General features: G+C 51.6%; 1 protein-coding gene across 4 annotated transcripts in view; it reads left to right on the forward strand.

The window, feature by feature from the left end:
- The first annotated feature begins 526 nt into the window (after nt 1–526).
- Nucleotides 527–24,452, forward strand: part of ZMYM3 (zinc finger MYM-type containing 3) — a 30,766-nt gene continuing 6,840 nt past the window's right edge. Inside the window, exons 1-16 of one of the 4 annotated variants that reach the window (XM_069867949.1) lie at nt 527–637; nt 10,305–11,201; nt 11,691–11,749; nt 12,132–12,204; nt 13,009–13,300; nt 13,593–13,770; nt 14,166–14,378; nt 14,984–15,134; nt 15,700–15,815; nt 17,307–17,393; nt 17,707–17,857; nt 18,439–18,611; nt 19,035–19,200; nt 22,922–22,980; nt 23,512–23,680; nt 24,268–24,383. In XM_069867949.1, coding sequence (XP_069724050.1) covers nt 10,319–11,201; nt 11,691–11,749; nt 12,132–12,204; nt 13,009–13,300; nt 13,593–13,770; nt 14,166–14,378; nt 14,984–15,134; nt 15,700–15,815; nt 17,307–17,393; nt 17,707–17,857; nt 18,439–18,611; nt 19,035–19,200; nt 22,922–22,980; nt 23,512–23,680; nt 24,268–24,383 — 2,886 coding nt within the window. In that variant the 5' untranslated portion in view covers nt 527–637; nt 10,305–10,318. Of the gene's footprint in view, nt 638–9,156; nt 11,202–11,690; nt 11,750–12,131; nt 12,205–13,008; nt 13,301–13,592; nt 13,771–14,165; nt 14,379–14,983; nt 15,135–15,699; nt 15,816–17,306; nt 17,394–17,706; nt 17,858–18,438; nt 18,612–19,034; nt 19,201–22,921; nt 22,981–23,511; nt 23,681–24,267; nt 24,384–24,452 lie in introns of those variants that run through there. The other 3 variants (XM_069867948.1, XM_069867950.1, XM_069867951.1) reach the window with 3 other exon arrangements.

The raw sequence follows: 24,452 nt of genomic DNA on the forward strand, positions 1-24,452 counted from the left end.
CTCCCCGCCCGCAGGTAGAGGCTGCGGCGGCGCGGCCGGGCCGGGCCCCCCGACTCTACGCCACCACGGGGGGGAGGCAGCGGGGCCGCCCGAGGCGGCAGCGAGAGGGTTAAGGACCGGGGTAGGGGGGCGCCGGGCGGGAGAGTGGGGTAGCGATCCCGTTCCGCGCGATCCGCTCCGCGCTTTGCGAGCAGCCGGGAGGGCACCGCCGGGGTCTGGGGCGCTCCGCGCCGTCCCGCGACCTTCCCCCCGGCTTCCCCCCAGCCCCGCCGGGCCCCGCCGCTGCCCGCGCTCCGCTCCGAGCGGGTCGCTCGCGCCTCCCCGTTCCGCCACGACGATCCGTTCCGGGTTTTCCGGCCGCCCGGTGCAGCCCGTGCTGTTGCTCCGATCCCGGGCTCGCCGCTCCGCTCCGCGTTTTCCAGGCCGCCGCTCGCCAGCGAGTCTCGCGAGCCCAGGCCCCGCCGCGGCCAATGGGAGCGCGTCCCTCGCTCTGCGCAGCCAATGGGGCGCCGACCCCGTCCCCCCCCCACCCCGCGCCGCAGCGCGCCGAGGGCTCCGAGCGGCGCCTCCATTTAAAGGAGCCGCGACCCGGACCGGGGCTCTGGGCAGAGCGGGCGGCGCGGCGCCGACGAGCCAGGTACGAGCGGCTCCGGCGGCGGGCGCCTCCCTACGGCCGCGCGGGAGCTGCAGGCGGGGCGCCCGCCCGTGCGGGGCTCCGGTGCTTGGGGCCCCCACCCCCCCCGGTTGGGGGGGTGGAGGGGGGGCGCGGGCGTGTGCGGCGCGGGTCCTGGGGGGCGGGGCCTCGCGGGCCCGGAGGGGGCGGGGCCCCCCGGCCGGGGCGGCCGCTGGGGGGCGCCCTGCGGCGGGGGCGGGTCCGGGACCCCGCCCCGATGCGGCACCGGCTGGGGGGGACCCCGTGCTCGGGGACCCGGGGCGCGGGGGGTCCCGGTGTGACACCCACCCCATGGGGGGGTCAGTTCCCAGGGTAATGGGGGTCCCGGTGTGACACCATCCCCAGCGGGTGGCACGAAGGGTCGAGGGGGGAGGTCCCGGTGCAGCCCCCGTGCTGGGTCCCGGCTGTGCTGCTGTCTGAGCAGCGGCTGGTTCGTTGCCCAGGGATGTGGTGGAGTCTCCATCCCTGGAGATCTTTAAAAGGCGAGATGCATTTAACGGTAGACAGGTACGGTTGGACTCAATGGTCCCGAAGGTTATTTTCAGACGAGCTCCCCTATGGTTCTTTGATAAGACCCCCTGCATCCACCCCAACAAGCTCCTCCAGCACCCTTCCTGGCTCGCCTCTCCCTGCATCTTGGCCAGAGGCTTTGAGCGGCGCAGGCTGTGCTGCCATCACCACGCGTAGGAACGGAGGCTGTGGAGCTCCTGAGAATCAGAATCACCAGGTTGGAAAAGACCCATCGGATCATCGAGTCCAACCATTCCCATCAATCGCTAAACCATGTCCCACAGCACCTCGTCCACCCATCCCTTAAACCCCTCCAGTGAAGGTGACTCAACCCCCTCCCTGGGCAGCCTCTGCCACTGCCCAATGACCCTTTCTGTGAAAAAATTTTTCCTGATGTCCAGTCTGAACCTCCCCTGGTGGAGCTTGAGGCCATTCCCTCTCGTCCTGTCCCCTGTCACTTGGGAGAAGAGGCCAGCTCCCTCCTCTCCACAACCTCCTCTCAGGTAGTTGTAGAGAGCAATGAGGTCTCCCCTCAGCCTCCTCTTCTCCAGGCTAAACACCCCCAGCTCTCTCAGCCGTTCCTCATGAGGCCTGTTCTCCAGCCCCCTCACCAGCTTCATTGCTCTTCTCTGGACTCTCTCCAGAGCCTCGACATCCTTCTTGTGGTGAGGGGCCCAGAACTGAACACAGGATTCGAGGAGCAGTCTCACCAGTGCCGAGTACAGAGGGAGAAGAACCTCCCTGGACCTGCTGGTCACGCCGTTTCTGATCCAAGCCAAGCCAAGCATTCCATTCACCTTCCCCTGTACGGGTGGGGTGGGTCTGGACCAAGGCTGGGCATCCCTGAGGGTGGCCTGGGGCATAGATCGAGTCTTGGAGTCATAAGATGCCAGGTTGGAATGGACCTTAAGGATCATCTGCTCCAATCTTTTAGGTGGTTTGTCGGTGAAATGAGATGGCCCAGCATCCATCAGGTTGAGCCCTAAAAGTGTCCAGAGAAATCCACCGCGTCCCTGGGGAGATTATTCCAATGTTTAACTGCTCTCATGCTGAAAAATTTTCTTCTGGAATCCAATCAGAATCTCCCCAGGAGCAACTTATACCCTGATGAGTTCCTGAGCCGAAGCCCAGAGAGGGTTTTGTTTGGAATACCCTGAGATGAGATAAAGATACAAATGAGGACATGCTGAGGGAGTTGGGGTTGTTCATCCTGAAGAAGAGAAGAGAAGGCTTCAAGGAGACCTTATAGCAACCTTCCAGTACCTGAAGGAGCTATGAGGAAACTGGGGAGGGGCTTTTTACTAAGGCCTGTGGTGATAGGACTAAGGCCAACAGGTATAAACTGAAGAGGGGCAGATTTAGTCTAGGCATAAGGAGGAATTTCTTCATGATGAGACTGGTGAGGCCCTGGCCCAGGTTGCCCAGGGAAGCTGTGGGTACCCCGTCCCTGGAGGTGTTCAAGGCCAGGCTGGATGGGACCTTGGGCAGCCTGGTCTGTGGGAGGTGTCCCTGCCCATGGAATTGGATGATGTTTAAGGTTCCTTCCAACCCAAACTATTATATGATTCGATGAGGTCAAGTGCCATAAATCAAAAGGCCCTGTGTAGCAATCTTTGAAGCAATGATGTTTTATTTCTCACATACCCATTACCTCTTGTCTTTTCCATGTGACTCCTTGCAAAAAGTGAGTGTCCATTTTCTTGGTGGACAGCCTTTATGTTCTGGGACTTGGCTGGAGCTGCCCTGTGCCACTGGAGAAGGCAAAGCCCCGATCTGCCAAAGCCTGGCCAGGCTGAGCTGCGCAGCTGTGGGTTGTGAGGTGCGCTGGGGAGCATGAGTGCTTTCCGTGTGGTTCGCGGAGGTAGGACTGGCCTCCGATGGCAGGGTGTGTGCCAGCGAGGATGGAAGCTGGCTGGGGTGTGTGCCTGGCACGGGAAAGGCCCTGGCAGTGAGATATGATTGTGTGGGCAGAGGCAGCGCTGGATGTGGTCTGTTTCAGGTGGCGGTGGGGGATAAGATGCTCAACCGTGTGCTGGGGAATGGTTCCTGGCTTCTCTTTCTGATAAGAATGAGGGCTGCTTCGTTTGTGCTTTTCCCTTCTCGTCCTTCTGGTCTTTGGCTGTGGCTCTTGCTCTAGGCTGCGGCTTCTTTCTCTCTTGCTCCTGCTGCATTCCCCAAGAAAACTTTAAATATGCCTAACCCTGCCTATCCTGGGATCAAAGCTGGTGATGAGTTATTGCCAGCCCAGCTTTACTAAAGGAACAGTCTCAGCCTACAGAGCTGCTGCTTGTAGTGGCCGACCTGCAGTTTACAGCCCCAACACACATATCTGCACAATCTCTGTTTCTCTCTGCACCTGCTTGCTTCCCTCTTAACTGCTAGTGTCCTTGCTTTGGAGAATTTTTTGGAGGATGACAGTAAGTCACACCAGATTCCTCAGTTCCTCTGACAGCCAGAGTAAGGGGCTGAAGCTGAGCCCACAGTCTTCCTTTGGGAGGAAAGCCCCTTGGGTTACTTCTTTTGCAAATGTTTTGTGGTCGGTGATGCTGGGATGTGGGACCCTGATGGATACAGATATATTATTAGAAGCTTCCAGTGCAGAAGGGCTGTGGTGAAAGTATGGAATAGGCTACAGCTGTGACAATGAATTTGTTAACTTAGCAAAGGCTGTGCTAGTGGGATTTCACTGGAATTGTGTTTTAATCTCCGTAGAGGGTTTTAAGTGTTAACTTCTTCCTCTGTTGGCAGCACAGGCCAGGAAAGGGCAGTGCTTGAGACCTTCTTCACCAGTCTTGCTGGCCTGAGATGCCTTTTCGGAGACCTGGCAGCAGGCAACTTCTGCAAGAAGATTTCTGAAATTTGTCCTTCCTCTTGAACTTCGTTGAGGCCGAGATAAAGTTTCTGGAATGCGAGCTCAAAATCTGGTTTGGTCATTCCTGCTTTTGAGGAATTCACAGGGGACACGTGATGCTGTCTTGCAGCACCATCTGGTCTGTGTTGGAGGGTTCAGGCTTTCTTGATTCTGGGTGGCTGATGTGCTAAGCTTGGGGCCTGCACCCTAAGCTGCGGCTTCTGTAGAAAAATCTAGCAGTGGTATTGGTACCTCCTAGCTTTGGGATTGGTAGAAAAACATTGCTAGAGTCTTGAATGTTCTGATGATGTTGTGGGAAGGCCCTTCCTTTCCTCATCTACCAGTTCCTGTTGTTTACATGTGACTGGCAGTTCCAGTCACATGTAAAGACTGACCTGAGAAGGACATGGCAATAGCTGCTGCTGCTGGCACTTGAAATGAGAGAACCAACCATACTTTTGGAGAAGGGAAGAGGCAACTCTTCACCAAGTCCAGCCTGCAAAGCACAAGCTGAAGAACTTGACCAGTGACATCTGCAGCAGCTATAGTTGACTTGGAGAGAGTCACTAAATTCTACTGTAAAGTCTCCAGGTCACAGAGGGCTTATGAATCCCTGGGTCGGTTGTTTAAGTAATCATCTTTAGTGTTAATCTGGAGATAGCTGTTTCTGTGTTTGCACAACTTTGACTTCCAAATTTTTGAGCCCTCATGTGCATTCATCTATCTCCAAAGAGTACTCTACTGTGGATCTTCTTACCTTGTGGGTTTTTTTGAGGTGGGTCATGTCTCCCCATTTCTTTTCAATGAACAAATTAGGTTTGTTACTGGAAGTTGTTTTCTGAACCATGATTGATTCTTAAAGTGGTAGGTTTCTTGCATTACTGTGGCAGATGTTTGGGGTTTTTTATTTGAAACATCTCAGCTCTTCCGCTATCTGTCATCGAGTGTAGTCACAAGCCAAGAATGAGACAGTAATGGTCTAACGTGGTACTGCGTGCAAGCAGCACTGCACTGAGTGTCACCAGTGGGCTTTTTACTCTTTGAAGACTGTGTTTGGGCTGCTAGGTGGGAGCTCAGAGAGCTGCCTCTCCGAAAACTCTAGGGAATAATGAAATCTTTTCTCTTCCTTTCTGGAGAATTTTGACCGGACTAAAACTTGGTCCTTAGCAGTCTGCGTAGCTTGCTACTGATTCTTCATACATTCATTTGCTTTAAAATCAGTTAACTGATCTGTAATAAATGTTCACAGTGCCTGCATCTGGAAAGCTATCAGGTGCCCAGATAAACTCAGATAGGTGGTAGCGATGAAGTTAGCTTTTGCTCTATTTGTCATTCAAGGTGTAATATTGTTAGTGAACATTGATTGGCTGAGCCCGTGCTGGTAGGACACAAGGTTATTTCTTAATGTTGTATGGATAGAACTGTGTATCCACCACTGTTGGTTTTGTGGAGAAATACTAGGTTGGGTTGTTACCATTTACTTGTTGCTCCTATAACTACCTGAAAGGAGGTTGTAGTGAGGAGGGAGCTGGGCTCTTCTCCCAGGTGACAGGGGACAGGATGAGAGGGAATGGCCTCAAGCTCCGCCAGGGGAGATTTAGGCTGGACATAAGGAAAAAATTTTTCACAGAAAGGGTCATTGGGCAGTGGCAGAGGCTGCCCAGGGATGTGGTTGAGTCACCTTCCCTGGAGGGGTTTAAGGGACGGGTGGACGAGGTGCTAAGGGACATTGGTTAGTGATTGATGGGAATGGTTGGACTCGATGATCTGGTGTGTCTCTTCCAACCTGGTGATTCTATGATTCTATGAAAATTTGGCACTAAAAAGAGGAGCTTCCTCCAGAGCTCTGCTCAGATCTTGCAGAACTTGCAGGCAGGAATTAACTGGAATGTTGATTTAGGTGTCTTCATTTTTATAGTTATTAGTTCATGCATTTCGTATTTCAAATCATCTCTAACGGCGAAAAAGATAAATCTTTAAGCCTTCAGAAGCCTTGGAAATCTGAATCCATATCTGTGACCCAAAGTCTAGGACAGGTACCTGAGCAGCTGCTGCTCTTTTGCTAGAGGAAAGCAGTATCTGCATAGCTGTGCTTTTTTGTGGGCAGCAGAGGCTTCTGAAGTATTCACTTCATCGTCAGGGAGTAACAACGGGATTTTTTTCTCACTGTCTGATTTTAATTAAATGTTTGATGATAGCTCCTCACTTCTGTAGATGGGCCACATATTCCCCTGCTAATGGTTATCTGAGGACACTGAGATGTGGCAGATCTGTGCAGTTACAGCACCACTGATGTGCTTAATAAGCTAGATGAAGCACCAGATAGTCACTTGGTATACTTGAGTGTCCCATCAGAGATGTCTCACTCTGAGTTTCCAGGTCTGAGAGGAGATCTGTGGGCCCCCTCTGTGGAAGAAAGGGCAGGTCAGGTTTGGTAGTCCATGGGTTGAATTTGGTGGTCGGTGTTGCATCATATGGCTGTCCTGTGCACACGGGACGACCCTCAGCTGTCCCATCACTTGGTTGGGAACTCTTGCGTGCTACTTGAGAAGCACTCTGCTTCAGACAGTTGTGCAGGGGACATAGCTCCTTGAACTCGATCTTCCTGGGAATATCTGTTACTGAATGAGAGAGGATGGCACCGTGTCCTAAGTAAGGAGCTTCCAAATGTCCAATATTTGGACATTTGTTTTATTTGCTGTAATGTGCAGGATTTCAGCACGCTGCCTCCTATTTGTTTGGCTGAGTCGTGTTCCAGTGTACTCCCCTTGCTGCTTGATATGTAGCTGGGAAAGAGGAAGGTTTCAAGGAGACCAGTGACCAGAGCCCAGTTACTGAGCTGTGCGTTCCTGGAATAAAACAGCTTACTTGTGGCGGATCATTTCAGCGTCTGCCAGAAACAATGAGCTATCTTTCTTCTGTTGTAGAAAGTGAGAAGAGACTTTACCAGAGGTAAAGTGTACGTTCAGTTGGCAGCTTAACTTGTGGTAAAGCTCAGCAGAAAGCCCAGATGAATCTGACTGCCTGGGGCGAACAGGAGAAATAGCATTTCTTACCCTGCTGCAGCTGGGCAGCTCTAATTTCCTCAGGTTGAGTTTGGATTCAGAGCAACCCACGGAGCTGGAAAGAATCATTCTCTCTTGTTCTGAGGGCTGCCCTCTTCATCCTCATCAGCTGGCAGTTGAAAGCCACTGTAAAGACTTCATTGTCAGCAAAGCAGAATTGCAGTGATGGGCAAGGACATTCCTTGTTTTCCCACTCAAGCTGCTTGTCAGCATCACCTCCTTGAGTCCAGTCTCAACTGTGACTCCATCCTTTTTTTCCAGACTTACTAGTACATGAAAAGTCAGCACGCGTCTGCTCTGTGTTGCCTTGTCACGGGGAGATGCTGCAGGAGGTTTAAAATCTAGAATCATTAAGGTTGGAAAATAAATAAAAGGAAAATGCTTTTAAAAACTGAATGTTAGGCTGCAGAACATGTTCCAATGTGGGCCACTGGAATTTTTGGAGGCCCAAAGTATAACTTGGATCAGAGGGGGATTAGGCAGGTTTGTAGAGGATTTGCCCAGTCCAGATAATAATAGTGACAGTCTCGGTGAAACTCAAATGAAGCAATTCTTCACCAGCTGCTCAACTGGAGGATGGGGTGAGGAGGAGCATCCTGTTAGTTGTGTTTCTTATACTCTCTCTCAGATACACGGTCCTTTTGTTTTGTTTGACTGACTGCAGCTGTCCTTAGCTTTGCAAGTCCCAAGAAGTTGTTTTGAGTTGTTTGCCAGAACATGTGAACTCTTCTGCCAGGGCATTTGGACGGAGCTGATGAAAGTGGAGAAGACCTTGAGCACACAGGGCAAGCGCTGTGCTTCCAACCACACAAGTGAGTGGTCTTACTGTGGACTCTTGGGTCTGCAGAAAGGTCTGCGTATCTGTCCCAGCCACACACTGATAGTTTGGAGTTGACTTGATCTGCCTAGTACTTGTTCTCTTTAAGACTGTTTCACTGGTCTGTGTTGTTGACGTTGTTTGTCAGAGCCTTGTCATGCACTGTCATGCTTTTGCACCTAAAGCTTGAAAGCAGTGTATACGCTATTGAAACCAGATGCTTTCGGTCTGTTTGTAGAGCAAATGAGTAGAATGGTAAATTCACAGATTAATTATTGCTTGTATTATCCTCTGGGAAGGAAGGCCCAAATGGATTTCTTATGCTCCAGAATTGTTCACAGGGTCTGTTTCTGCCAAGCAAAGACAAGGCCAGCTGGAAGTGGCAAATACTGTAGGAATATCACCTCTGTGTTCATTGCAGACTTGTGCAAAATGTCTGAAGGTGAATTGGAGGAGTATGTTATTCCTATTAAATACACCAATAGATAAACACTCCTTATTTATCTGGGTGGCTTGACATTTCTGCTTCTTATTATTGTAAGGTTTGCTGTCTGGAAGTCTGGGTGGGGGATATCTTTGAGAAGGAGGCATTGTTTGTAATCCAAGCAGCAGAAAAAATGTGTTTATCATCTTGGGAAGGTTCTCGCATGCTTCAAACCTTTAGGACCTTTCTTTCAGATGTCTTTAATTTCTATTTCACTTTGTTCTTCCTGTCAGCCACCCTAAAACACGCTGCATATTGCTCTGGAATTGGCTCGTTCTAGCAGCTTTGTCTCCTCTGCAACTAAAAAGTGAATGGGATCATCAAAGTCTTTAGGGGTGAAACTTGCTGAGCATCTCTGAAGATTGCATCTTCTGTGGTTTCTGTTTGTGATTGTGGGAACAGTGTTTATCTGTGACTGTGAAACAAAATGTCACTGTGTTTTTAGGTAAAATAAGGAGGCAATGACTTCAAACTCCAGCTGTAGGGTATGGTTCCCTAAACTCTTGCTTAAATGAGTTTCAAAAGTTGGGTACATTCTCTGCCTGAATATGTCCTCTTTAGTTCTGAGTAAACCGTTTGTGAGTGGGACTTGCTTATCCTTTCAGAGGGAAGGACATGAAGAAAGAATTAATTAACCATCACCAATGAAATTATTTCAGGCTTCTTCCTTCATTGATGTAGATGAGGTCTGCCCATAGTAACCCCCAATAGACAGGAATACTGGACTGTGCCAAAATTAGAATGACTCTAATGGGGGATAGCTTGATGCCACATCTGTTGGTTCTGGTGCCTTCCTTGTAGTGTCTACTTACAGCCTGGTTTGGGGGCGTGATGCTACTTGAAGTCTTACTCTGCCTCGTGTCTTGTAGGCTCTACCTCCTTCTTCCTTCCCCTCTTCGTGTTTGCCAGCCATTATATCTTTGTGGGACTATAATTCATTATTAGCCAATATTGAGATAAATGCTTGCTTCATCCCCAAGTCTTGCTTTTTCTGTCTCATGATAATGTCAACCATGAGGAGCTGGGCTGTAACTTTGTCCCTCTGATGTTAGCAGTCATTATCACATCTTCCTGTGCAAGTGCACTGTCTGTCCCCTGCAAAGTCACACTGATCTCTTTTCCTGACTCCGCATTGCATGCTCATGTCTACATTGCTACTTGTTCTTCCTCTAACAACTGCTTTTAATGCTATGAGCTTTACCACCTTTCTTCTTGCCAGTCTCCACAATTCCTCCTAGTTCTAACTTAAGCTTTTCAAATTATTCTGTGTCTGAATATTAGCCCACGTAATTTTGGGGCTATGCCGCAGCTGTAGTTATAGTGTAACATGGTTTATATCTCTCCTGACAAAATTCATGCGTCTAGTCATCCTGTAGCTTGTTCAAGGAACAGGCTATAGAGCTGTAAAGGAGTTCTTTCTGCCTCTGTGATCGAGAGAAAAGGTATTTTAAAAATAAAAGATGTGTTAACTCCATGAGAACAGATCCAGAGAAAGGACAGACCAGCTTATTCAAGTCTGGTGAGACAGAGAGGAAGGCAGGGAAGGGGATATTACACACCATGGAACAGCTGTTCGAATCCTCCTGAATTCGTACTGGAGTAATTTCTGATGCTCCACTGTCATTTATCATGAGCAAGTCTGTTTGCTGTGCTGCAGTGGTTTGCGGAGGCAGTAGGGTTCCCAAAACTCTGGTACACCAAACTGCTGCATCCCACTGCTGCTGTTTGGCTTTACAGTTTTGTAACCTCACGATAGATGTGACTGACCTACTGGTGTCCTGGTCATGGGTAACAAGCAGTATTTCTGTGTCTCATTTTACTCCAACAGTGTTTGGAAGAGTGGACAATTCATGCACTGTGTTAGACTGCTTTTCATTAACTTGCAAGTCTCCTCTCATTTCCAGTTATCATCTTCTAAATGGATTCCAGTGAATTTTCCGGATCTTTGGACCCCCTGTCCTTGCCTGACAAGCCACTTATTGGTGATCTCCCTGCTGACATGGAGTTCGGGGAAGATCTCCTGGGCTCCCAAACAGCTTCTACCCAGGAAGTTTCAGTTCTTCCGCCCCCTGACTGGGATCAATCCAAGCAGATGACTGCAGGTGGGGACTTGGACCTTCTAGTGAAAGCAGACAGCCTGTCTAAACTAAACGCATCAAACGACCTCATTCTAGACAAGCCTGGTGTCTTGGATATGCTGGAGAAACCTGGTGTCTTAGATGACAGGGATAAAACTGCTGACTTGATGGCGCAAGATAAATCGGAGGGTCTGGATGGGTTGTATAAGGCACATCCTTCCCAAGCTGTAGAGGATGGACCATCTGACTCCTCTGTTCTTTCTAGAGAAGCCCTTGTTCCAGAAACATGGAAAGAAGGGGAAGATGCATCAAAAAATTGTTCTGGGGACCTAAAGGAAGATGGTGCTGCTGCTATTCCTGCACCATCTGATAACAATGCCCCCGAATCTCCCCGACAGCCCGCTCCTGATTCCAGGGACCTCAGCAGTGCCCCAGCCACAGAAGAAAGCACAGCACAATCCTCAAATCCACCTATGCCCTCCACCCAGCTCAGTCTTAAACAGACGAAGAAGACAAGGTTGAAGACACTAAGGAAAAGCTCACCCATACAGAAGGACGGGCTGGCAGGGGAAGCAGAGGTGGAACTGAACCCAGACAACAATACGGCAGCTTTGCCCTCTGAGCCCACGGAGGAGAACCAGGCAGAGGAAGGGGATGATAGTGGGAACAAGTCACTTAAACAAAGTAGTTTACTGAAAGCACAGGAAGCCTCAGTACCAGCAGGTAGGTTGCTATCTCCGCAGAACTTGGCTTCCTTTTGCTCAGGAGGGTCATCCTGAAGCACATCGCAGCTGTGCTTCCACTTAGCTCACACTCTCCACCCCTGGAGTCCTTGCTGGAACTGAGGGTCACCAGAAGAGGGTGTTTCCAATAGGCAAAGTCTCTCTGCCCAGGCTGGCCATCCTCAGGAGATGATCAGTCTCAATCAGAATCAGTTGGAGACAACTGTTCAGCATGCCTCCCCCATGCAGGGAGGTCTCCCCCTTACCGGACTCCTTCCAGACTGTGTGTCTGGGTCTCTAACTACAGATGGTGGGTTTAGGAGCGTTCTTGTGTCTGATGCCCAGCAGAGCTATGCTTGTCAGCCAGGACTGTCCAAGGCTTCATGTGCAGACTGACCCAAAAGGTGGCTGCATTTGAAGAACGCTGGTCCTCTTCTGTTGGAGAAAAGCTAGATGTTAAATGCAAGCTGCTTCTGTGTTTCTGTTCCAGGAGAAGGCCTGTCTGGGAAGGGAAGTGAAGTGCCAGCTGAGAAGGTGAGGAGAATGCAGGCAAGTGTGTATGCTGCAGGAGTGTAGAGGGTGGCTGGCTGTTGTCAGACTCCATGAGGGACGCTGGCTGTCTTGTGACCCCCCTAGGAAGGGGTTTGTATGTCTGCTGTGACAGAGTGGTCCCTGTACACTACCACTGTGTTGTAATGTGGTTTCAGTGTGTCCCTGCTACCCTGAGCTGGAATGCCAGTCTCCTAAGCCTACTTCCCCCTCTCCTTCATCTTGCCGGCTCTGGTCAGGTGTCCGTGGAGTTTTATCCATTTTCAGCCTAGTTATTGGGAAAGGAAGTCCCAGAAGCTGGAACCCCACCATGATCCGGGATATTTATCTGCTGTTTGTCTTAGCAGATTATTAGCCTAAGTATTTTCTGAATGTCTTCTAGGAGCAGAAAAGAAGTGAACGAGCCAGAAGATCAGAAACTGCCAGGCCTGAAACTGTGAACTCCTCTGAGAGCAGTGAGTAACTAGAGCAGGCCAATGCCTGTTTTCAGCCAGAGAGCAGGGCTCAGGCCCATTGTGGCCGGGTGGTTCATGGTGAGAGTACAGTGGGAACTCTGGAGCTTCTGTGCAGGCTTTCCTCTTACACAGAACAGGTCCCTTCACCCGCTACATCTTCATTCCAGGGTACTCGCCTTGCTTTCTCAGGGCACTTATGTTGAAGGGAGGTCTGTAGTATTTTTATAGTGGTGTGTGGAGAGAAAGCACTGAGTAATAAGGTGAGATTCTGGGCTTGTTCCCAGTAAATCCATCTTCCATCTCCTCAGCCGGGAACTTTCTTCCTTTGTCTCTATAGCAGCAGGCTGTCTGCAGGAAGGTTGCATTTTGGAGATTTTCCTGCAGAAGTATATGAAGTCTCTGTTCTTTGAGATGTTGAATGTCACCCTGACATTCCTGAGTATTTGTGTGTTGCTCCTTCATTGCCTGCCTGCGCAGCTTGTGCTGGAGTGTGGTGATCCAGCTTGTTACCTTTAAGGTCTACTGGTTCTTGGAGGGTTTTCTGCTGTAAATGTTCACGCTTCAGGCTTATGTTCAGCCTTGGCAAATCATGACTCCCTAGATAGGAACTGTACTTAAGTGCAGTTTGCTTAACGACCTCCTGACTCATCTCTAATTTGAACAGAATATCTTTAAAGAGTCCCTTTATCATTCCACCCAGACAGGTACAAAGTGTGTAAAGCCCCTGCATGTGTCTTGTGGCAGAAGTTTCTGTCTCAGTTCCTAATGAGGTATTTCTGTGCATTTTTCTCTGCTGCTTTGCAGTTCCGGTCTCTGATGAAGACTCCGATGCCATGGTGGATGATCCCAATGATGAGGATTTTGTTCCTTTTCGTACTCGACGCTCAACTCGCATGTCTTTACGTGCTCAGATGGCTCAGCGAGCTGCCCGCTCTACTGTCACCAAGATGACTTGTGCCAACTGCCGGACCCCACTGCAGAAGGGCCAGACTGCCTACCAGCGTAAAGGGCTCCCTCAGCTCTTCTGCTCCAGCTCCTGTCTCACCACATTCTCAAAAAAACCACCTGGCAAGAAGATATGCACCTTCTGTAAAAAGTGTGTATTCATTCCACTTTCTTCCATGCTTCCGTCTTTGTGACCCCTTTCACCTCCCCCACAGCCCTACCTGCCAGTCCCCATCCCCGTATCCCATCCTCCTCTCAAAACAAGCCCACGCATGCCCTGTCTTCAGACACCACCCTGTGGGTCCAAATGGAAGCTGCTGTGAGATAGTTCTTGCCACCCTTCTGGGACACCAGAAAGTCTCATGTATTGCAGTGTGCCGTCCTGTCCCTTTGTGACAAGACTGGTGTGTCCTCGTGCTAACACATCCCCTCTTGGTCCTCAGGGAGATCTGGAACACTAAGGACTCTGTGGTTGCCCAGATCGGTTCAGGCGGCTCTTTCCATGAGTTCTGCACCTCAGTCTGCCTCTCCCTCTACGAGGCTCAGCAGCACAGACCAGCACCTCAGTCCGCAGATGCCTCGGACACGAGCCGCTGCAGTGTCTGCCACAAACCTGGCGAGGTAAACAAATCCCTTGTCCTTCCTGTGACTCTGGATGAGACACTTGTGACCTGTGGTACTCGGCCCTGCCTGGGACCGTTGCAGGAAATTTGCCAGGTTCTCCCATGGTGTACGGCCTTGGACCCTGACCTGGCTTGGGCTCATTCACAGGTCCTTCCTGGCTACTGTGGGCTTATTCCAGCAGAAGAAATAAGCTTTCTGCTTCTGCCCAGCTTCCTGCTGCTCCTCTCTCCCAGTTGCTTCCCTGACTTTTGGTGAGGGAGGCCAGGCTGAGTTCCACACCAGCTTCCAGTATGGCACTTGCTCGAGTTTTAGTGTGGCAGCCCGAGGGCCATGGTAGGAGTGGTGCATGTGCACCAGAATGAGGGGGGCTGACAGCAATGACATCTCTGCAGATCCAGCATGAGGTCAGCAATGGGAACATGGTTCATCGCATCTGCAGCGATGCCTGCTTCACCAAATTCCGGGCCACCAAGGGGCTGAAAACCAACTGCTGTGACAACTGTGGGCTTTACATCTACAACAAGGGCTTGCCCCTAGAGTACCTCTTCCACGAAGGCCAGCAAAAACGCTTCTGCAACTCTGCCTGTCTCAACAGTTACAAGAAGGTGTGTGGGGTCAGCTGTCTGGGGTCGGGGCGGGTCTCTGTGGACACACAGCTTCTTTGGTTGGTGTGGCACAGGGCACTTAATGCAGTAGCAGGTAACTTGAATCCCCTTGGCCTTTTGTTGCTGACAAAACATTTAAGAGATTGCTGGGGAGAAACTTAGAAGCAAGCAAACAGAATTTATTTATTTATTCTGCATTGGGCCCACCTTGGACCTGAACACGGATCAGGCACTCAGTAAACTGGGCTGTGCAGCAACACTGGTTTGTGCAGTTAGCACAGACTGGCTCCTTTTGGATGTCTCCCCAAAGCTTGGCTGGATATGTTCCTCTGTGGCCATAGCAGCCTTCACTTAACTGTCCTGATGGAAATGCCAAGCTCTGTATTCTTGCCAGAGTACCCTTGAAATGAGAAGGTGAGGCGCTGTACGCAGGCTTTTCTGCGACCTCTGTCCTGAATCTGCAGGCTATGAACCTGGCTCTGGCCTCAGGTGTTCACGCAGGAGAGCTGCCCCGTGGTAGATGCAGTAGTGGATGGGATATGAGGGTCGGACCTCACCGGCTGTGATGGTCTCCCTGGCAGCTCAGCTCTGCTCTGTGTTTGCAGAAGAACACTCGGGTCTACCCGTGCGTGTGGTGCAAGACGCTGTGCAAGAACTTCGACATGCTGCCCAACGTGGATCGCAGTGGCAAGATGGGCCTGTTCTGCTCCATTTGCTGCACTACCTCCCACAAAGTGAAGCAGTCAGGCTTGGTTGGTAAGAGCACCTACGTACAGGGAATCAGTCACCTCTCCACTCTGGCTCCTTCCTTGGTACTATTTATTGCTTGTGGATGAGATTGGAAGGAAGGCATGTTGCTTGCCTGAAGGGGAGCCCAGTGAGATGAGTAGAAGGAGATTTGGAGAGAGAAGAACCCTTGCCATATGTAGACATCTTAATACTGAGGGGCAGTGTACATTGCTGTTCTTGACAACACAGGAAGCAGTTGTAGTGCCGTTACTGTGCTGGTGTTACCTTTTCCACTACACAGAGTACTGGGGTGTCCAGGGTGGGTATGGTCTCTGGTGCAAGAGTTACAGCCTGTTTTGTATGAATTCCTGTAGAGCCAGGGTCACTTTCTTGAATCACTCTGCTCTCCATCTATGTTTAACATTTCTGTCCTAGCAGAATCTGGTGCTCTTAGTTTCCTGGTGTTCTTGTCCCTTGCTTTTTCATAACAGCTTGGCAGACTGAGGATGAGTGAGTAGCTTGCATGGCATCCTCAGAACCCAGTCCCACATCCTGTGCTGCTGCCCTCACCAATTCCTGTCTGTTTCATCAGGTCCTCCTAGACCTTGCAGCTTCTGCAGAAAGAGTTTATCTGAACCCTGCTATTACAACAAGACAGACAGAGTTGTCTACCAGTTCTGCAGCCCCAGCTGCTGGACCAAATTCCAGGTACTGAAATATTCTTCATGCCAGGTTGGGCCATAGAGTTCATGCCTCTTCATGCTTAGCAGGGGCTTCACCTTCCTCAAGCTCTGTCCATAAGAAAGTGTCTGGTGGAGCACAAGAGTTGGAGTGACTGTGGTTAAGTTTAGGACCTATTTCTGCCTTCCTCCGTTGGAACAGGATGGACTGTGATTCGTTCCTGTCTATCAGGTTATGCTTAGGGGGAGTGCAGCGCAGAGCTACTTTTTCCAATTGCCTTGTCTACCTAGCTTGAATTATTGCCATGTAAAATCAGCATTGTAACTTATGAATAAACCCATGCGCAGCCTGGATTAGGAGCTCTCTTGCTGGCAGATCTCAGAACATACTTGTCAAAGAAAAAACACTGAGGAGTGTTTCAAGATGGCTTCTTGGGGAATCCTCCTCAGGGAGTTCAACATCTTCATTGGTCATCTGGCAATAAAGTCAAAGTAAGCATGATAAAATTTTGCAGATAAAACAAAAACTGGTGAAGTGTTAACTTGTGCTGAGGTCAGGACGGTCATAGAAAGCAAATCAATTGGATTGCTTGACAAGATTGGTTCCTCCTAACGTGTGCATAAATGCAGTTTAGTGCAAGATCCTGTATCAGCCCTTTACAGAAGTAGCGTGAAGATGTAAGTCCTGGGAAAGTCAGGATTTTGAAAAGGCCCCTGGCGTCACAGCAGATAAGCTGTTCAGTACGAGCACCTCAGTTTACAGCCACAGAGGGCAGGCTTTAATAGGTTACTGTTAAGTACAAGTACAAGCAGAGGAATGGGGAGTTAAAGTTTGAGGGCTGGGAAGAAAAGGAGCTACCTAGAATGTTGCACAGATGGGGAGGATGTTCATCTGATGTCCCCTGTATTTTCTATGTGGAAGAGAAATTGGAAGTATGCTGAAAAAAGACAGAAAATTACATTTGGTCTTGAAAAGTGCATATACTGAAGCACTCATAGAGCACCTTATCTGAGGTTATCAGAAAGAAAGAAAACCAGGAAGATGACTTTAGTATATCCTTGTGGAGAAACCAAGAGCTAAATGACTGTTTAATCTAGCAGAGGAAGGTGGGATGAACATGGCTGCTTGAATTCTGCAGTTGCATTACCTTGACTGTAGAAACCAGCCCCCTGTGATTCAAGATCTTTTAGAGAAATTCTCAGAAGAGGTAGCAGAGCTCTCATCTCTGAATGTTTTCACATCTAGAGGGATGGCAGCTTGAAAGCTTGCCTTCTTGAGAAGAGCTGGACCTGGTATAGTGGAAGCAAAGTGACATTGCTCAAGACTCTGCTCTCCAGGAGCTTGGGACATGATCTGATGAACTGTGAGTCGCTTGACAGCGGCAGCAAGTGCAGGTCCAGCAGGGGCAGACAGACTGCTGTGAGCGGTGGAGGAAGTAGGAGGTGGTGGCAGTGTGAAGCAGGTGCTCGCTGCCCTCTGTGTGCCTCCCCCTCCATGAGCTGTCTCTGTCTCCTGCAGCGCACCAGCCCGGAAGGTGGGATCCACCTCAACTGCCATTACTGCCACAATCTTTTCAGCGGGAAGCCGGAGATCCTAGACTGGCAGGTGAGGACTTTCCCCAGGGGGATGTTGAAGTGGAGGCCAACGCTGGTGAAGACCACAGGGCTCCTTCCTCTTCCTGCTCAAAGCAGAGCTGCTTCTGCACCAGTGCCGAATGCCTTAGCTGCAGAGATACGCTGAGTGTTGCACTCCTGATGTTCAGCAGGATGTCGGAAGGGCAGGAGGAAACCACTTTTGCCAAACCCCTTGCCAGGAGAGATGGAGGCTTGGCTCAGCCCTCTAATCTTGCTCTTGCTTTCCTGAGAAGTGTGGGGACCTCCTGCCAGCCTGGCTGACCCGGTGGTGGTCTCTTTGGCAGGACAAGGTGTATCAGTTCTGCTGCAAGGACTGCTGTGAGGATTTCAAGCGGCTGCGCGGGGTGGTGTCTCAGTGTGAGCACTGCAAGCAGGAGAAGCTGCTGCATGAGAAGATCCGCTTCTCTGGAGTGGAGAAGAACTTCTGCAGCGAAGGTACTTGGGGAAGGCACGGGAGAGGCAGCACCCCCATGCCAGCCTGTGCTGGGGGAGGAGAAGAGAGCATGGAGAGGAACAGAGGGGAGACTGTCTTAGCCAGGCCCTGGGGCGAGAGCCTTGCCATGCAGTGAAGGGAGGACTGTCGTGGGGATGGCTTGCTGTCCAGCCAGGCCCTAGGGCAAGATCTTTACCATTCATTGTGTCCTTGGGGAGGGCTTTCTCACAGCTTTTCTCTCTCTGGGGGCTGGGGAGACAGCAGGTGGCAGCTCCGCTCCTCCTGTCATCATGTACTTCTACGCTCTTGCGTCTGGGCTGGCCTGACCTGGCCTTGCCCTGCCTGCTGGGTTCCTGCACACAGGAGGTTGGAGTCAGACTCTTCCTAGAAGCATGGAGGTGAGAGATGGCAAGTCCCCATGAGGTCCCATCTTATCCCAGCCCCAGGGGCCAGTGCTGGATTGTTCCCTACAGTGTGTTGCGTGTGCTCTGTTGTCTCCGCAGACCTGGATTCTGGTCATGTTTGGGTCAGGGAGGCCCCCAGTTCATCCTGGGAAGGTTTCACTCCTATTGTTTCTCCGCAGGGTGTGTGCTTCTTTACAAACAGGATTTCACCAAGAACCTGGGCCTGTGCTGCATCACCTGCACCTACTGTTCTCAGACCTGCCAGCGGGCGGTCACCGAGCAGCTGGAGGGCAGCACCTGGGACTTCTGTAGTGAAGACTGCAAAAGCAAATACTTGCTCTGGTACTTCAAGGTCAGTATTGGCACTGGCAGCTTGTGCTAAGTGCTGTGGTGGGCACGGCACCCAGATAAGTGGGCATTGCACTGAGGAAGTTCGCACTGTTGGAGTCTGGCTGGCACTGCTGCGGAGAACCTGGCACTGCTGGAGTCCTGCCTGGCAATGACGGGACACTGCTACGGGGAAGCTCACGTAGCTGGAGTCCCCAGCTGATCCTGCCAGAGCACTGCACTGAGGAAGCTCACAGTGCTGGATCCGCGGCTAGTGCTGCTGTGAGAAGTTCGCACCGCTGGAGTCCCCGACTCGCACTGGCAGGGCACAGCTGTGGGGAAGCTCACAGCACCTCGCTATGTGCACCTTTCACTGGAGAGTTGTGTTGCACTCGGAGGGGGTGTGGTTAGTTACTCGTTGTTTCTCTCCTGCTGATGCGGGCTTTAGGCAGCTCGGTGCCATGCCTGCAAGCGTCAGGGGAAGCTGCTGGAAACCATCCACTGGCGGGGGCAAATCAAACACTTCTGCAACCAGCAGTGTCTGCTGCGATTTTACAATCAACAGAACCAACCCAACCTGGACACGCAGAAGGGGCCCGAGAGCCTGCTGAACAGTGAGTAGGAGGGAGGGAGGGGACCTGCATAGCTCAGTGTGAGAGACACAGGGAAGACTGAACAGCGAGGGGTGGAAGTTTCCTGTCTGGGACTGGATGAGACGATAGGGAACAATCCTGCACTGGCCCCTGGGGGTGGGAAAGGACGGAGTGGGACCTAATGGGGGCTTCTCCATCTCTAACGTCTATGGTTCTATGACACACAGGGCCCAGACGGGAGGAGCCGGTGCCAGCGTGCTGCCTGTAGCTCACACTCTTAGCGAGGATACACAGGGATTTAACATCCTCATGTTGCCAGCGGAGAGCTCGATTTACAGGGTTAGGGGACAGCATGGTTTGGCATGATAATCCACCTGCAGCCCCACACTACCTCCGAGCTGTGACCTTCTCAGATCTCATAAGCTATTCAGGATTGGGCCAGGTCAGTGTTTGGATGGGAAACATTCGAGGAAAACGCAGGGTGCTGCAGGAAGTGGTGCTGGTGATGCTGTAGGTGGGCTCTCCTCAGCCCGAGCTGAATCTAGAATGATCTTGAGGGAGCACTGAGCTGCTGCAGGCTCTCTGTCTGGCGATGTTAGATTGGAGTCCTACCACTTACCCAAGATCGCTGCAGCTCTGGGGAGTTGCCAACCCCGTGTCATGGATAACCTCATTCTGCATCTGTGGAGTTCCAGCTGGAGAGGGGATTTTCACTGCCTGTTGCCCCATTTCCTATCATTAATGAGCCAGTTGCTTATGGAAGATTGCAAAGTGCTTTGGGGTCCCTCAGGATGGAAGGTGCTCATAGTGACATTGACAAGACATCGCTTGGCCCTCGGACACTCATATATTATCATTGTGCTTGGTCTTTTGAAGGCAATGATCTAGATAATCTGTGTGATCTAGATAAAATGCCTGCGGCTTATGGTGGGCCTCACTTCAGTGCATCGAGCTTCAACAGATACCTGCACTGCAGGCTCAGGGCTTTGCTGCCCTCCCTGGGATTTCATGAGGTGTAGAGCTCTGACTAGGGTATGCCAAGGAGGGAAACTGAGTCAACGACCTTCCCATGAGAGATCTCATCCTCCGTCTTCAGCCTCTTCTTGGTTCCTCTCCTGACAGCAGTGAGCTGACTGCAAGATGGGGGAAGCCCTGGATGTCAGCGCCGCTTAAACAGCAAAGCAAAGTGTCTCTGCCAAGAAGCAGCGGGTTCCCCCAGCCAGGGGAGCCCCCACATGCCTTCCAAGAGCCACGTTCTGTAAAAGGCCATGTGAAGTGATGGCTCAAGCGGCAGCACACTGGAGTGACCTGGATGAGGAGCTGTCTTCTGCTGGCACAAGGTGCACAGAGAAGTCTGCTTGGTGAAGCGCAGACTGTCCTGCTCCCAAGGAAGGAAGAGGTGTTAAACCTGTGGGTTCCTGTAGCTTGCCAAGTGATTCTACAGCCCTAGCCATGCTGTTCCATTCATCCTCTGCTTTCAAGGCATCTCACTTACGAGGGACCAATAATGCAGCTTTTGGGACACACGCACAGTGAGCAAGCTCTGCCTGCAGACCAAAGCGTGTTTCACGCCGTTTGGCCAGTGTCTCCTTGGAGCCATGAATCACAAGACTGAGAATTACCTTCACCACTAACAACTATAAGAGCCTGAGCCTCCCCCTTCCACTACGTCTCTGCAGGTCCCCAATAACTTTGCTTTTTGGCACGTGGGACAACACCCTTCACTGTGCCACAGCTGCCTCTGTGTGTCCTGTGAGGCAGAGGGCTCGGGGCAGCCAAGGAGAAGCTGGTCAGCTGTGGTGAGCGTTCGGCTGAGCGCAGGCTCCAGGCTGTTCCAGCAGCTGCCGTGTTTGGTGAATGCTGCTGGTGGCACTGGGCTCGCTGTGTGTTATCTCCTGCCAGCTGTGAGACAGCCGTGAACATCCTTGTCCTGGGACTGGGGTGTCCTACTTCGCTTGCCGAGGAAGGTGCTGGAGCCAGGGCCTGCCCTGTGCTTACACAAAGAGCTTTCCAGCCCAGCGTGGTGTGCAGAGGATTTTGAGAGGAGCGTCTTGTCAGTGCATGGGGAGGAGCAGCTTCTGCCTGGCCCAGCCAGGGTCTCCTGAGCTGTCAGCTCACAAGGGGTTAGCTGGATCTCAGGCCCATCTTGGGCAGAGCTGCTGGCTAGTCACTTCTCCTCTTGCGGCCGTTTATTCCTGCCAGCAGTGGCTGCTGCCAACCTGGTGATCCTGGGAGTGCTTGCTGGTGACAAAAGTGGCCATTCCTTTGCTGGGAACAGTCTGTGTAATGAGGGACTGGGGAGCTTCTGCCACAGAAAGGTTCCCAAAGGCTTCCAAGGGGAACTGGCTCGGCATGGGGCTGTCCAGCTGGAGAGGATAGAGGGCCAGAAGTCACAGCTGGTGTAGGCAGATGCCTTAAGAGCTCGTTGCTCGTGTCAGGATGAGAGCAAAGAACAAGCTGTAGCTTTCCTGGAGGCCTGGACCTGGAGCACATATGTGGAGCTTTGTGGCAGGAGGATTTTGTTTCACTTAGTCCTAAATCATCGGCCTGAGGGATAATCAACTTTGCTTTTGATTCTGCTGCAGCAGAAACTCTGCTTATATTCCATGGCTTGTCTTTTGTCATTCAAGCCACTGGTGTCTCCCACCTAGACCTACTGCCTATCTCCTCTGGATTGATCAGAGGGAGTTCTTGGACCAACTGAAACCGTTGCAGATCTTGTGGCTGAATGCTCAGCTGCAGGCTAGGGAGCTTCCTCCAACTGGAACTTGCCTGTCCCACTGTGGTGGGCAGCAGGTGGGCCCTGATGGGCCTCCAATTGCTCAAGAGCAGTCCTGCATTTCCTCAGGACAGAGGAAATCCGCACAGTGCAAATATCCATTTGGTCCAGCGGTCCTTTGGGAGTCTGGGTCTTCCCTAGAGAGCCGGTCTGTGTGTAGGAGGTGCAAATGGACCCTCCACTCCCTTTGGGTGCTGAGACCTGCTGCTTTCCTTGCAGGTGTCTCCTTCACGTGTGGCCCACAGTTAGTCAGTGCTGTAGAAGGCAGTTCTTTTTCCCAGCCACACAGGTAACCAGGGCTCATGGGAGACTTGGATGAAGGTGCTCTTTTAGCTCATCAGCCTTTGAGATGGGTGCAGGTTCTCTGCAGAGAAAATGAAATGGAATTATCCAAGCCAGGACGATATTGTCATCACCTGAGACTGGGTCTGCCACACCTCTTACCTGCAGGTGATCCCCTCTTTCCTTAGGGGAATGGACTGCATCCCTAGGGCTGGGGCAAAGCTGTCTCTCTGCTTTCTGGCATATCTCCTAACGCTACTACTACCTCTGTCACCCTCTTCCTAGGGATCTCGAAGCACTTTGCCAAGATATTTGTAGCAGGGAGATGGAGGCACAGGGAGGGGCCGTGGCTCGGTACAGCAAGCCAATAGGCAGAGCTGGGATTAGAGCCCAGGATTTCTCTCTACAAGGGGCTGGGATTTCTCCTGACCTGCTGTGATGGGGATGGGGTGGACTGCAAGGGAGCACAAAATTATGTGGGAGTGACTTGATTTTGCAATTGTAGCATCTTCTGAGCTGCTAGGGCTAGAGGTTGTGGAAACCTTAACTGCTCCTGGAGTGGCCAGGAGCAGTTTATAGGGAGCCTGTCCCTGCCCTCTGGCTGCTGCCACCTCCAGTCCCAGCAGTGGGACCTGTTGGCCCAGGAGCTCTTGAACTTAGAGTTGTTGCTTTCTCTTACAGGTCAGACTTCAGAGTCAAAATCACCTGCCCCTTCCTCACAGAAGGCAGAAACTAACATGGTAAGGCCCGTCGAAGGTAGGAGTTTGCAAGGTAGCAGAAATGGGCTGTCCCCAAAGAGAGGACAGATCTGCTATTGCTCAGAGAGATTTCATTCTTCTGCAACCAAAGAGTTTTAAGATGGCTGGGTGTTGGGAGCTGATAAGAGCTGCTGGGGAGGACAGCATCAGCACCTCTCCTGTAAGGGGGAACCATATCCCAGGAACTGATCATAGGCTCCAGAACAGCCTGCTGCTGTGGCACTGGCTCCTCTTTGTGCAGTGCTTTCCTGTGCCTGGGTATGTTGTTGTCCCAGTGGGGCAGGAGTGACCAAACTCCCTGCTGGCTGCTGCAGAGATGGGGCACAGGCTTGTGCCTTGCCAGAAGCAGTGTGGCAGTTCTTTGGCTGGATCTGACCACGGGAACATTCACGTGTGTGTCAGGGACTGCAAGTCTACCGGAGGTGCTCCGAGAGTCTCCCCTGTACTCGGGGTTGGGAAGAGGTGGTGCTGCCTTAGGTGGACGCCAACCTCCTGCTTTCTGTGTTTCCTCAGCTGTCTGCAAAGACTTCCTCAGCCCAAATATCTCCAGCTGCGCCACCTCCCCCACCCCCTCCATTTCCAGCCACCCCTCGGAAAAACAAAGCTGCCATGTGTAAACCACTGATGCAAAACCGGGGCGTTTCCTGCAAGATAGAAATGAAGTCCAAAGGATGTCAGACAGGTAGGAAAACAAGATATAACTGCAGGATTACAGGGTATTTTGGAAAAGCAAGTGTCACACCCCTGCTCCAGTCTAAATGCAAATCCAGCTTGAAATGCCGTGTAGGGTGACTGGGTGTTTGGCACTGTGCTGAGGAGTCTCAGCACACGTCAGGGCTGGATGTAGGGAGCACGTTTCCATCAACAGCAAAAGGGGAGACGCAGAGAGCACTGCAGCATGATCCCACCTCTTGTGGGATCAACTCCTGTTCCTCTGGGGGATCGTCGGCTTGTCTGAGGGACCGTCTGCTGAACAGATTCCACTGTGTAGCTCCTGTTGGGTATGTGTGTGTGGTCTCTGGCATATGCAAGGCAACTAGACCCCTCAGCAGGGCCACCCGAGAGCAGGGCTTGCATCTCTGGCTCAGGCAAGCCTCTCTTGTTGCAGGGCTGTTTGGCTTTGCTGCTGCTTCAGCTCAGCCCGAGTCACAGAAGCGGGTGGCTGGAAGGGCCGTGATGCCGGATGGCTGGGGGCATGGCAGTGCACAGCGGGGCTGGGTGGAGGAGCTGCTGGGAGCAAGTTCATTGACGTGTTTTTGCTCTTGTCAGAGGCTGACTGGAAGCCCCAGGTGATTGTGTTGCCAATCCCCGTGCCGATCTTCGTGCCTGTGCCTATGCATATGTACTGCCAGAAAGTACCTGTGCCTTTCTCCATGCCTGTCCCGGTAAGTGGCACATTCCACCCATTCATTTTCTCTTGCTGTCTCAATCCTGCCTTGCTGCAGCCTCCCTGC

The sequence above is a fragment of the Phaenicophaeus curvirostris genome, chromosome 13 (genome assembly GCF_032191515.1).
Source record: "Phaenicophaeus curvirostris isolate KB17595 chromosome 13, BPBGC_Pcur_1.0, whole genome shotgun sequence".
In the NCBI taxonomy this organism is placed as follows: domain Eukaryota; kingdom Metazoa; phylum Chordata; class Aves; order Cuculiformes; family Cuculidae; genus Phaenicophaeus; species Phaenicophaeus curvirostris.